General features: G+C 41.7%; 1 protein-coding gene across 3 annotated transcripts in view; it reads left to right on the top strand.

Moving 5' to 3' along the window:
- TNIK (TRAF2 and NCK interacting kinase) overlaps nt 1-13454 on the top strand; it is a 481587-nt gene that overhangs the window by 453135 nt on the left and 14998 nt on the right. For all 3 annotated transcript variants that reach the window (XM_049867710.1, XM_049867708.1, XM_049867709.1), the window contains 5 exons: nt 2351-2515; nt 3664-3775; nt 4603-4773; nt 6466-6609; nt 9469-9603. In XM_049867710.1, coding sequence (XP_049723667.1) covers nt 2351-2515; nt 3664-3775; nt 4603-4773; nt 6466-6609; nt 9469-9603 — 727 coding nt within the window. The remainder of the gene's footprint in view (nt 1-2350; nt 2516-3663; nt 3776-4602; nt 4774-6465; nt 6610-9468; nt 9604-13454) is intronic.

A 13454-nucleotide genomic window follows, 5' to 3' on the forward strand; every position in this document is an offset into this window, starting at 1 on the left:
GCTAGCCCACGGTGTTATTGCGAGGAGTCAATGAAGTGACATCTGTAAAGTATAAGCACAGTGTCAGTGCTTCAGTACCCACTCCAGGAGAATGGTGAAGAACCTGAAGATCAAAGAAATTGTTGGGGTCTTTTAACCAGTTTCTCGAAGGCCAGGGGCTATTGCTTGTGTATCTTTGTGGCCCCAGCAGAGTGCCCAGCACAAAGAAGGTATTTAATAAGAAGGTGTTGGTTGAATGAACAAAAGGGTGATGACTCAGAAGGGGGCAGATTGAGGGGTCATTGCAGGATTCCTTCAGGCTTCTCTCTGTCTGGGCCATTTCCCTTCGTTAGCCTCTTCACGTTTCTTTTTATAACCAGTACGTCTGCACCAGTTTTCAGCTTGAGGCAGAATGCTGCTGATATAAGAGAGCTAGATTGCAAAATTCTAAAGAGACAATGTGTGATTTATGCTACTGGAAAGTTGGGGGAAAATGTTAAAAAGCTTTTCAGTATTTGAACGCAAGTTAGAAGGAAGGAGAAGCTGCCGGGTACACAAAAAATAGGGGATAACAAGATAAATTAGGACTGAGCTCCCTAAATGTAATTTAGAAGATGAAATGTTCAACTCTGAGAATAGGCATAAGCCCTGGGACAAAATGAATGCAGAGAGTGTCCCTCCCACACATTGTCCCTCCCACACAGTGTGTAGTCCGGGAGCATGTTGCCAAGAAACAGGACACTAAGGCTTTCCAGTTCTTTCTCAAGCTTGCTGGCAACATCAATTACCTGCACCCCTTCAGAAATGTGAGAGTCTGTTTCCTCTTTCAAGGGCCTCCTTTCACTTCCGGCCAGAGGCAGGTGCAGAGCTGCCATTGCAAGGCCAGGACAGACTCCAGAAGGAAGAAGCCAGGCTGGTGAGATGGGCAAAGGACATAGACCCTTGCCCCTGACCATGCCAGTGAAGACAGAGGTGCAGCTGTCTACCTTGGCCCCACCAATAGCTCCGTGTTCAGCAAAATGCTACACACTTTGTAGGTGCTGAGAATGTTGGGCGAATAAATAAAAGAAAGAAAAGGCAGAGAGGGGAATCACATCTGCTCAGAGAAAGGAGCCAGCTACATAAATGCTATTCAAAAAGTACGGCACTAGCTAGGTCTACAGTGTGGATATTGGCTTTTAAGGACCAGAGTTGTCTGGTGATCATGTCTTTCTTCCCTAGGATTTCTAGGATGAGGCTATGTTCTGCAGAGCAGTGGTTTCTAAACTCGTTAGGTCACGCAACCCTCTCAGTAAAATTTATAGAGCATGTCACAAAATACAATGTATTTATTTATTTACAAATCATACATTTGCCCTCCTGTGCTGACATATTACATGCATTATAAAATATCTTAAAAAAAAAAAAAAGTTGCCTTCAAGTCAGCACCAACTCATGGTAACCCCATGTGTTTCAGAGTAGAACTGCTCCATAGAGTATTCATAGCTGTGATCTTTCAGAAGGAGATCAGCAAGGCCTTTTTTCTGAGGTGTCCCTGGGTAGGCTTGAGCTGCCAACCTTTCTGTTAGTAGCCAAGACTTAACTGTTGGCCACACCCAGGGACTCCAAAAAGGGATATAAACAGTATTTCAAATGCCCTGCTAGTGAGGATGACTTCACTTTGTTACTACCTACTATCAATGCACAGTGGTTACTTATCGAGAGATTTAACATCAGGGATGTTGAAATTCAACGTAGTAGACATAAATCCATATTCTCAAATAATCGTCTTCATCGTTTCAATATTTTTTGGTAACTCCTGTCAGATCTGATTAGTTAATCATTGTTCTGTCCTCAGTACTGACAGAAAGCCCTATGAGTTGGGTAAGCACCATCTCTGCCATTTTCTTGTGGTATACTTGTGTGCGAATTATTAGTATTCTCTCACCCCACTACTGTTTTCCAGCAATATTTTAAGTCTTGAATCTATGTTGTGGGTTTATTTAATTGTAACCTGGTGACGTGGTCTGCACATCCAGTTATCTGGTACACATACACACACACGCACAACCAAAGAGGAAGTCACAAACACAGATCCCACTCAGGCCCTCCACCTTGTGGCATTTCCATTTCCCCACAGGGGACCCATACGCCATATTTGACTCCTGAGTGCCCCTCACACAAAAGCATAATGCCTCAGGGTCAACCTGTATACTAAATATTCATTTAAAAATGTAATTTCTTTCTTATTTTCTTAGGTAAAGTCAAAATTTGAGTGTTACCTCCCATACCTCAGTGGGCCCATTTGGAAACCAGAGTACCTGTGCACATGAGGGGTGTGTCGGTCATGGCTTTTGCCCTGCATTCTAATGCTCCCTGTTGTACCCCTCAGACATCCGGAGACAAGAAACGATCTGGCCACAGTGACAGCAATGGCTTCGCCGGCCATATCAACCTCCCAGACCTGGTGCAGCAGAGCCACTCGCCAGCCGGAACCCCAACCGAGGGCCTGGGGCGTGTTTCCACCCACGCCCAGGAGATGGACTCCGGGACTGAAGTAGGTGTTGGGCAGCAGGTGCAACAGTTCTGTCCTCCTTCTGGGGTTCAGGAACCCTGCTGTCTGCAAGATTGAGGCTTTGCCAAGCTCCCTGAAATGTGTTTGGTTGGTTTCTACTCAATAGCTATTAATGCAAAAACTCAAAATGGAGAAAATCATAGAATCAGAGCAGTGAAAAGTTCTCAGATAACATCTGGACCAATACCTGTTTTAGAGATAAGAATACTGAGGCTCAGAGAGGCTAAGTGACTCAAACCAAGGCTCACAGCTGGTTTGTGGCAGAACTGGGATCAGAACTGGGACCTCCTATCTCCTAGGCCAGTGATAAAAACTTCAGGCTATAGAGATTGGAGCCCTGGTAGACAGTGGTTAAAGATCTCGGCTGTTAACCAAAAGGTTGGCAGTTCAAAGCCACCAGCCACTCCTTGGAAATCCTATGGGGCAGTTCTGCTCTGTCCCAAAGGTGTGCTGTGCATTGGAATTGACTCAACAGCAACGGGTTTGGTTTCCTCAAGATTTCAAGGCCAACAGTTGAAAAAATGAATTGCCCTCAAACCTAGTATCTTCATGAAGTCCCCAAAAGGCATGTACATATAAGAAAACGATCATAGGAAGAAAAATTCCTCAGTCCCTGGATGAAATCATCCCTGAATTGAAGATTTTAAGGCTTTTTTAGCCAATGCCAATCCACCTGCATCACCAGGCCAGAGTGGAAGATCCCAAAGGCCCCAAGAGGGAGCCTCCTGGGGCAAGTGTGTTCAGGATGAAGTGCGGCTGTGTATACCTGCTTACTTAGTCCATTGCTGATTGTGTCAGTAAGATTGCGTTTACTTAAAGAGAGAAGCTCTGTCACCCTGTGATCTTACAGATATTCAGGTACCACATATGGTTCAAAATGGAATTAGCTCACTGCGCCTCCTGCAGTCTGATAATTAACGAAGCCCTGAAATGCACCGTGGCCAGTGAGTAACAGTACCAGGAGATGCTGGGGAGAGGCAGGCACCTTGCCCAGGAGGTTAGAGTGTGAACAGCTGGGTGCACTGAAGAGTCTGTAATCATTTTAAAGCCTGAGCAGAGCATGGTTTGCATTACTTGCTCCTGCCGTATTTATTCACCTGCTCTTCTGAATCTTCTTGCTTTTTGATTAGTACGGCATGGGGAGCAGCACCAAAGCCTCCTTCACCCCCTTTGTGGATCCCAGAGTTTACCAGACGTCTCCCACTGATGAGGATGAAGAGGATGAAGAATCAGCAGCGGCAGGTGAGCTAGAAGGTGCTTTAGACACAGCTTGTTTTCCCTTTCTGGTGTGGCCTGATAAGGAAATCAATCATCAGCTCAGCTGTTAAGCCATTTACTACTTAGGCCCTATCTTACATGGATGTTTTTTATTATTATTATTTGTGTAGGAGTTCTCAAACAAATTTCTTTCCTTCCTTTCCGTCCCACTACCCACCCCGCTCCCCAGTCTTCCATTTTGCTTCTGGTAGGAACCCAGAAGTATCCAGGGACCCTAGCAAAGCTGTTCCTCAGAGTTCTCTGAACTTACTGCTAATTTCTCAAAAGCAGTTTCTGGGTACCATGCGGTGCACACAGTAGGCATTCCATAAGTGCTTGTTGGCCTGTATTGAGTTCTAGGTGTGTACTTTCCACCACAAAAGTCTGGCTGATTTAGAGGAACATTTTGCTTTCTAGACTTCTACAGCTCACTAATCCTCAAAGTCACCTTAGGCCAATGTGTCAAGTGATAATGCGGATTTTAGGAAGTCAGTCTTTCCTTCATATATTATAGGAGGTGGGGATGGTGTGTTTAATTTTGTAAGATTAGTATCAATCTTCTAAACCACCCAAATAATATCTGTAAACCTTTTTTGCTAACGGATAAAATATTGCTTCTAAGAATGACTTATAATTTATTGCTAAAAAAAAAAAAAAAGAGGTATAAACTGTAGATACATTCCCAGTTTCTTTGCCTTTGCTATAATGCATACTAAACAAGGAGAAATCCTGGTGTTTTGAAACCCCTTCTCCATATCTCCACCGGTTAGCTTTTAAGATGCCACTGACTTCTCTGATTCTTTTTCTCAAAGCTCTGTTTACTAGCGAACTTCTTAGGCAAGAACAGGCCAAACTCAATGAAGCAAGAAAGATTTCAGTGGTAAACGTAAACCCAACCAACATTCGGCCTCATAGCGACACACCAGAAATCAGAAAATACAAGAAACGATTCAACTCAGAAATCCTTTGTGCAGCTCTGTGGGGTAAGTCGGGACTTTTTATTACTGTTTAATGAACTGCCCCAAATGTTAAAAGCCTATGGATCCTACCATCAGAAGAGCCCTGGCTTCATCATGGGTGTTAGATACCTGGCTTCGGACTCTTGTGGTCTCGGGTGAGACCAAGAGCAGTTTTATATGTAGAAAGAGCTAATATGCTGCCCAGGGCAACAGGAACAGATTCAAAACTACCTTGTCACATAACAGTGACGGGCTAAAGCCCAACGGCAGAACCAGCTACCACTTACCACCCACGTGCTGTGTGCCCAGCACTGTGTGATGTGCCCACATCCTATCTCTGTGATCACTCAGCACCCTGCACGGGGAGTCATGGCATTACTTCCATTTCACGGCTGAAAAAACCGCTGAGCATATTTATGTGAATTACCCAAGCTACGCAACTAGCAGTAGCATGATAAACTTGGAAAGTACAACAGATGATGAACCTGCATTTAGCTCAAAACCTCGATTACATTTGTAGTTCTTGTAAAAAAGTTCTGCAGGTTTTAGCTGACCCCAAACTCTGAATAGGTGTGATGTGATTCTATCAAAGTCGTGATCTGCGTTACTATAAATGTCACATACAGGTCAAGGAAGGACACGGCCCTTTTGTACCCATCTAACATGCTATGCTTAGTTTGGAGCACTATGATTTTAAAGGGGCAAGAACACTTGGGAGGTGAGCGGGGAAAAGTGAGAAGCCTGGAAACCGTTTCATGTGAGGTGTGATGGAGGGGCCTGAGACTCTTTCCTCTGCAGAAAGACAGTCGGGAAGAAGAAAAGATGGCCATCTTTAGATATGTAAAGAGTTGACAAGTGGACGAGGGTGTTGACATATTCATGTGGCACAGAAGGTAGAAGTGTAACAAGTAAGAGAAGCTAGAGAGTCCATGTTCTTTAATACAGCCCATTGCACAGTGTACCTCTCGACCTGTGTGTGTGTGTGTGTGTGTAATTTCCCTAAAGATGAACTTTTTAGGATTGTAGCTATCCAGACAAAACCACTTACTGCCAGAGCTTTTGTACTGGGGATTACAGTATTGGGAGGCAGGCTAGACTAGATTTAGATAGCTGAGGAGTCCCTTACAGTCACTGTTTCTATGATTCTCAGGCTATTAAACCATGTCTTGGATTGGGTTATTAGTTCCCTAACAGAGAGCAGAACCTTGAGGGTATGGAACATGTGAGGAAGAGGAATGGATTTTCTTCCAGTGGGGTATGGAAATGGGGAACTCTATTACATGTTGAAGGTGGGTAGACTAGAAGTCACTGCATGAATAGGGATCAGATGAACTGTGGGGAGGGAGAGGGATGGTATTTATAGGGAGAGCCAAGAAAGAGGTGGTTGTCACAGGAAAGGCATAAAGGCCAACTGTGCTAGCTTCACAACTGCGCCTAAGGCTTCTCTTGAGAAGGGCTCTCCATACTTGGTAGTAAATGGCTGGATGTAATGAATGCTGCTACCAGTTTATAAAAGAAAACAGTAACACTTCATTACCAGAGGGACAGTGATTTAATTACTGTGTCAGAGCTTCTGCTTCTCTACTCCTGGCTGTAGTGCCTGTTTGCTCATTAATTTATATTTACAAGGCAGTTTCTTAGGTTTTATGGGGACCCAAGATGCAGAAGATGAAAGCTCAGAAAAAGTCATTCTTAGGGTGCTTCTTAAATTTGCAGGCGTAAACCTCCTGGTGGGAACTGAAAATGGCCTGATGCTTTTGGACCGAAGTGGGCAAGGCAAAGTCTATAATCTGATCAACCGGAGGCGATTTCAGCAGATGGATGTGCTAGAGGGACTGAATGTCCTTGTGACAATATCAGGTATGTCACTAGGATGACTGAGTCCTCCAGGTCTATATGGTGGGAAAGGTGGTCGCCTTGTTTCTGAGGAAACAGTAAGTCCTGCCCTTCCCAGCTAACAAACAATGCGACAGATTGTAGCAATGTAGCCAGGGCGAGATCACCCACATTTTGTAAGGCAGAGAGTGACCTGCAAAGGAAAGTCTCACCTCTGCATTAGATTTAAATTGGGCAGAGACGTTAGCACAAAGACAGTATATTTATAGGCCTTTAACCTCTGCCAGAACTCAGCAAGGATCTCTTTAAGGTGTCAGAGCTCCAGCTGTTGCTATCACTCTTCTCTGGAGAAATAAAAATGTAGGCCTCTGGGAGTGGGAACTTCTGTAAGCAGAAACTTCTCTGGTCTCTTTTCTCGCGAGAACTGCTCTTACTTACAGTCCACTGATGTTTTGGCAAGTTCATCTGGTAATCTCTACAGAGAGATTTGAGTGTGAGGGTCATTACTGCCACACTCTGCTGCTTTCTGGTTCCCAAAAAGAGCTTTTAAAAAAAAAAAAAAAAAAATGGGGATGAAAGTGAAGCCCTAATTATTAGCAAGTTGAAAATGTAACCTGAAAAAGTTGGTGGTTATTAAAAGAAAGGGTTTTTTTTGGGTTTTTTTCTGATGTGTTTGAAGGAGTTTGACAACACCTCTCTCTTCCCCACCCATCTTGTCCAGTGTGAAATCAACTGTACCAACTGCACATTACCACCTGGTGGTGGTGGTTGTTAGCTGCCATCCAGTTAACCATCAACTCATGGTGACTCCGTGCACAGTGGAACAAAACACTGCCCAGTCCTGTACCTTCCCATGATCAGTTGTGGATCAGACCATTGTGATCCATAGGGTTTTCTTTGGCTGATTTTCAGAAATAGATTACCAGGCCTTTCTTCCTAGTTTATGGAGATATGAAAATTCAGGCTGTACCCTAGAACAGTGGGTCAGACTCTAGGTGTGAAACCCAGGCATCAGTAGCTTTGTTAGCTACCAGGATGTTTCCAAACTGCAGCCAAGATTGAGAACCATGACTCCAAAGTCAGCCATTGTTTCGCAGAGAGCTGCAGGATTGAACTTTGAAAAAAGCTCAGCTCTCCAGTGTACTTCTGTTTTGAGAAGATGCCTTCACTTGGCGCCACAATTGCCTCTTCCTTTTACCTTCCTACTGAATATTCAGAGTTTCTTCTCTCTTTATTCTCTCTAACTGAGGGTTAACCAACTAAATTCTTGCATTGTCGTTTGAGTTTAATTCTGTCTCATCCTTTGTTCTGGTTAATTGCTTTCTTGATTGCTGTGCCCCCAAATCTGAATTAAAGACATGCATCTGCCAGTCATCTGCCCAAAGTGGAAGCACTACCTGAAAAGTCACGTTCAGGCTTCATTTTGTTGTTAGTGACACGCCTCTAAAGAATGCAGCCGTTTCCTCTGATCGTGAGGCACACATGGGGAAAGGAGAAAATGAAAATAGGAGCAAAGGATTCTTGAACTGTCCTGTGTTGGCATAGAAAGAAGGACACACCAGCCCTCCTGCCCATCCCAGATACTGTGATCAATGCAGTCTAGGCTTTTAGTTACTTTAAAAGTGAATAGTAACTGCACAGTGATTACCTAAATTTATGAATGCACTCTCTTGTCAAATCCAGTGTGCAATGCTTTTGTGAACTCTCTTCTTCTAGTATATATCTCATCTATAAAATGTAAAGCAGCTTTTGAAGCCTGAGAAAAATCAAAGAGAAATAAAACCCGCAACCTTAAATTTCTGATTACTTTTGAAGAACCACCCCAATGGATTTTTCTTATCTGGTACTCAGATAATTTAATGGAATATTTCGATGTTGTTCCTGGCGTATTCTTAGAAGATGTTACCTTATCATCTGCTGAATTCTCTACTCCAGAATCACTTTACCAAAGGGAACATTTAAGTTTTTTTTTTTTTTTCAAGTACACATCATCTTTCTTTTCCTATTTTTGTTTTGCTTTCCTTTCCATGGAACTCAACACCCTAAACTTGTCCAATGTTTTCTGAGCCCACATCACCTACATTGAACTTCTTTCTCTTATCTCCTTTTTAAATTTCTTTTTCTGTTAAATAAAATAAGACTACTGCCAGCTACCATCTTTAAAGTAATAGAGGAGGGTGATAAGTGGCTCTCTGTTAACATCTGTTACTGGGTTAGAGGATGAGGAAAAGGCAGTCATATATAAGTGTAATGCTGAAATGTCCGGTTGTCGGCACTCCTAAATGTAAAAAAAAAAAAAAAATGTAAGTAGATTTCAAATATCTTGGAACTCTGGTCAACCACTCTGTCTCAGAGTTAGGTCTTACTGAGTTCAGCAAATGCCACCCTTTGCCCTAGGAAGAGAGAATAAAAGCACCTTACTCAAATAAGAAGGAGCCCTGGTTGTGCAATGGTTAAGCACTAGGCTACTAACCAAAAGGTCAGTGGTTCAAACCCACCAACCACTCCACGGCAGAAAAGACCTGGTGGTCTGCTCCTGTAAAGATTATAGCCTAGGAAACCCTATGAGGCAGTTGTACTCTGTTCCCTAGGGTCACTGTGAGTCAGTATCGACTTGACGACACACAACAACACTCAAATAAGAAACCACCTGAAAGTAAAAAACAAATTGTGAAATGATGATTTGTCCAAAATACTTAGAGCTTTTTTAACTGTTAGTCCTGGCAAAGATAACAACTTGTAGTCATTATGCCTTCACACTATTTAAAAAAAAAAATTAAAAAGTTTTTAAAATCAATCATTAATTGATTAAAATGGAGATGAGGAAGGAGAGAGAAGAGGCTATCCCACAGAGCTTGAAATTAAAGCTTTTTCTTTCAACAGGAAAGAAGAATAAGCTACGAGTTTACTATCTTTCATGGTTAAGAAACAGAATATTGCACAATGACCCAGAAGTGGAGAAGAAGCAAGGCTGGATCACTGTCGGGGACTTGGAAGGCTGTATACATTACAAAGTTGGTAAGTCTCAAGCCATGGACTTTTAAGTTTGGTCTCTTCATTCAATCAGAATTATTCAGTTAAGTTTCATTCCAACTTTTCTATCAGATATTCATGATATGTCAGTGACCGGTATAAAACATCGCTGGAGCTTAAGTTTGTTTCCATTACTTCCAAACAAGTCAGATTGAGGTATAAAGAATGCATTCAGAATGAAGTTATCAGATCTTGTTTGAACATTTATATTCACTCCTTCCCAAAGACCAATTAGAATGACAATAAAGGAATAAAAATGCCCTAAGCCCACAAGGACAAAGGGACCAGGAGAAGAGAAGACAGCAAACAAGATGTGTCAACAAAATTGAACAAGGGTACTTGGATGACTGGGGACAGACTTGGCATGCCAGGAAGTGCCAAATTCTAAGTCTACAGTAAAAGAAGTCATAAAAATCTATCTAATCACTCAACAGAATCCAGCACGGCCCATAATCTGAAGCTCCAGGTATATCTGAGATGGAGCTGTGGTGTGTAACTGAAAGCAGGATTGTTGGAGAGTTGATGAACAGCAAGTCCTTCAGAACTCAGTTCCCCCTGAGCAGTTAGACAGCTGACTTCCCCCCAGTGCAACAGAAGATGAAAGGTTGTCACAGCCCAGAGCAGGGATAGGAGGCCAGTCTGATGATGAGGATGATATGAATGTTTTCCTACTGAATTGTAAGGGCCCCACCCTTGCCAGAATTCTCCTTCCCCAACTCTGCCCAAAATGTTGGCAGCCTTGCTTATGCCCCTAGGCAAGAGATTGAAGGATTTGTCTTTGGAGAAACTGAATGGGTAGAAAGGAAAGGTCCCTAAATACTAACATTTGGAGTGTTGTGAAAAAACTTTGCTGCCTAACTACCCTAAGGTGAAGCCCAGCAGTGGATGAGCTCACCTCTACCAGACAGTATGGAAATCCACTGCTATAAAGGAGACCTAAACAGTCAGGAAGAAAGGACTTTAAAGGAAACAGTGATAATGAAGAGCAGAAGATAATTTAAAAATTAAAACAGAACCATAATAACTTCAGAGAGATTAGAGAAATTACTTTTTCCATAAAAAAATAATGTTATTATTGTTATTAGCTGGCATGCACAACAGGATTGGACCATTGTAATTGATAGGGTTTTCATTGGCTGATTTTCACATCTAGATCACCAGGCTTTTCTTCCTAGTCCATCTTAGTCTGAAAGCTCTGCTGGAACCTGTTCAGCATCTTAGAAACACACAAGCCTCCACTGACAGACTTGTGGTGACCATGTATGACGTGCATTGGCTGGGAATTCAACCTGGGTCTCCTCCGTGGAAGGCAAGAATTCTACCACTAAGCCACCACTGTCCTCTAAAATAATAGTAAGGGACTATTAAAAAAAAAAAAAAAAGGGCAATTGTGAGGGGAGGCATTCAAAGACCAAAAAAGAACACTTGGAAATTAAAAATATATTGACAAGAATAAAAAATTTAATAGAAGTGTTGGAAGATAAAATAAGGAAATACCCAGAAAGTAAAAAAGAAAAGGAGCAGATAAGAATATGAAAGGATCATTCCAAGTCATTTAAAATCTAAGTAACATGAGTTTTAATAAAAACAGAAATTATCAAAGAAATAGTACGAGAAAATTTCCTACAACTAAAGGTCTTGAAATCCCAGATTTAAAGGATTCACTGAGCACCTTGTATAGTGAATGAAAAAAAAAGATCCACAGCAAGGCATATCAACATTTCAGTATAAACATTTCAGTACCCAGCAAATGAGAAGGCCCTTAAAGCTTCCAGACCATAAGTAAATAAATAAATAGTTTACTTAATGCAAACTCTAGTGTAATAGACCCAGAATCAGAATGACCTGGCCTAGGACTTCTCAGCAGCAATACTAAAAGCTTAGAAGACAATGGAGCAAGGACTTCAAAATTCTAAGGGCAAAATGATTTTTATTAGGTATTACAAAATGGTAGGTATTTTATAACCTATCAAGTCATAAATCAATTATGAGTGCAGAGTAAAAATATATTCAGGGATGCAGGATATCAAAAAACTTACGATCCATACACTGTTTATCAGGAAGCTATTGGAGAATGTGTTCTGTCAAAATAAAGGAATAAACCTGGGGATCCAGGAAAGAATGAAGAAGATGCCCAGAATGATGGTGAAGGGAAACTCTGAGATGACAGCTTTGCCACAGACCTAGAGAGAAATCAGTCCCAAGCATAGTGGGAAAGGAGTCCCTGGATGGAACAAATGGTTAACATGCTTGACTGCTAACTGAAAGGTTGGAGGTTCAAGTCCACCCAGAGGTGCCTTGGAAGAAAGGCCTGGTGATATACTTCTGAAAAAAATCGGCCGTTGAAAACCCTATGGAGCACAGTTCAACTCTGACACGATGGGTTTACCATAAGCCAGAATAGACTCAGGCAGCAACTGGTACTGGCACTATAGTGAGAGAATAGAGCATTCCAGAAGGAGTGCCTCCAGGAAAAATAAATTATAGTAATAGATTGCCTGCAGTGTTTGACTGTTTGTGTTTGCACTGAAGGGAGTTTACAGCATTCACAGAACGTTTACGCATGCTTACAGATAGATAGGGACATAGAAAATAAGGAAGTGGAAAAAAATGAGAGAAAACAAGAAAGGAAATGTAATCAGCTAATTTGAACGCTAAATATTGATTTAACCAAAAACTGAAATTATAACTGTATTGGGGATGTTAGGGGTGAAGATGTGTGTGTGTGAGAGAAAAACAGATACAGAGCTGGAGAGAAAGGAATAATGTGAGACTATTTTTCATACCAGGAAGTCAGTAAATAATGTATAATACTGGAAAAAAAAAAAAAAAAAAAACAAGAAATAGCATTATCAACATGTTATTTAGAAGTATGGGGATAAGTTACAGAAGAAATAGTTGAAAGAGTTGCAAATGGTTCATAGGGAGCAGAAATCAGGAGTGAGGCAAGGACTGCTGTTTTTCATTATAAGCCCATAGAACTATTTAACTTTTTGAAATATGCAAATATACCCACTGCTGTCAAGTCGATTCTGACTCATAGCGACCCTATAGGACAGAGTAGAGCTGCCCCATAGAGTTTCCAAGGAGCACCGGGTGGATTCAAATTGCCAACCTTTTGGTTAGCAGCCATATCTCTTAACCATTACGCCACCAGGGTTTCCTATGCACATATATAACATTAAAAACCCAAAGTTGATTTTTTAGAAAGTAAGAAAAACTGTTAAGGTTTTTCAAATGTCTGCTGGATAAATGTCATCATTTGACTCTAAGGAATAGACAATTAAGAAGTGACTGAGGAATTTAGAAATACTTGGTTCAAAGATGTCCATGATGTGATCTCAGAAAACCGGGTACATATTTGAAATAGTAATCAATCGAGTTGGTCCCATCGTGTATCCAGTCGTGTGTTGGCATGACAGAAGTTGGGAACTAATCAAGTGTGTTAAAAACAGAATGTGTAAACAGAAGGTGGGTACGTACTGACCTACAGGAGAACTCAGAGACAAAGAATTTAGTTGGTTTTCCTGGGTTCCCTGCCAAGAACTTTTATGTGTCGTATTCAGCTAACTAGAGAGGGTCTCTTCTAACAGCCTTTCCACCTCCCTTTTCCTCCAATTTCATGCCAACGACCTTCCCAGATACCTGGACACTAGGAAATGTTTTTCTAGACAGTGATCTCGAAGGTTCTGGTCCTTGAAAGGGTATGTCTCCCATTGTTTATTAATAACATATCATTTGGATTTTTAGAAACAAAAAAGTCCCTGTTCTTGCTATACAGACAATGGGACTTATTGATATGCATTTAAAGCAGCATTTAGAGAAAATAAACCTTT

The sequence above is a fragment of the Elephas maximus genome, chromosome 23, assembly GCF_024166365.1.
Source record: "Elephas maximus indicus isolate mEleMax1 chromosome 23, mEleMax1 primary haplotype, whole genome shotgun sequence".
Lineage (NCBI taxonomy): Eukaryota > Metazoa > Chordata > Mammalia > Proboscidea > Elephantidae > Elephas > Elephas maximus.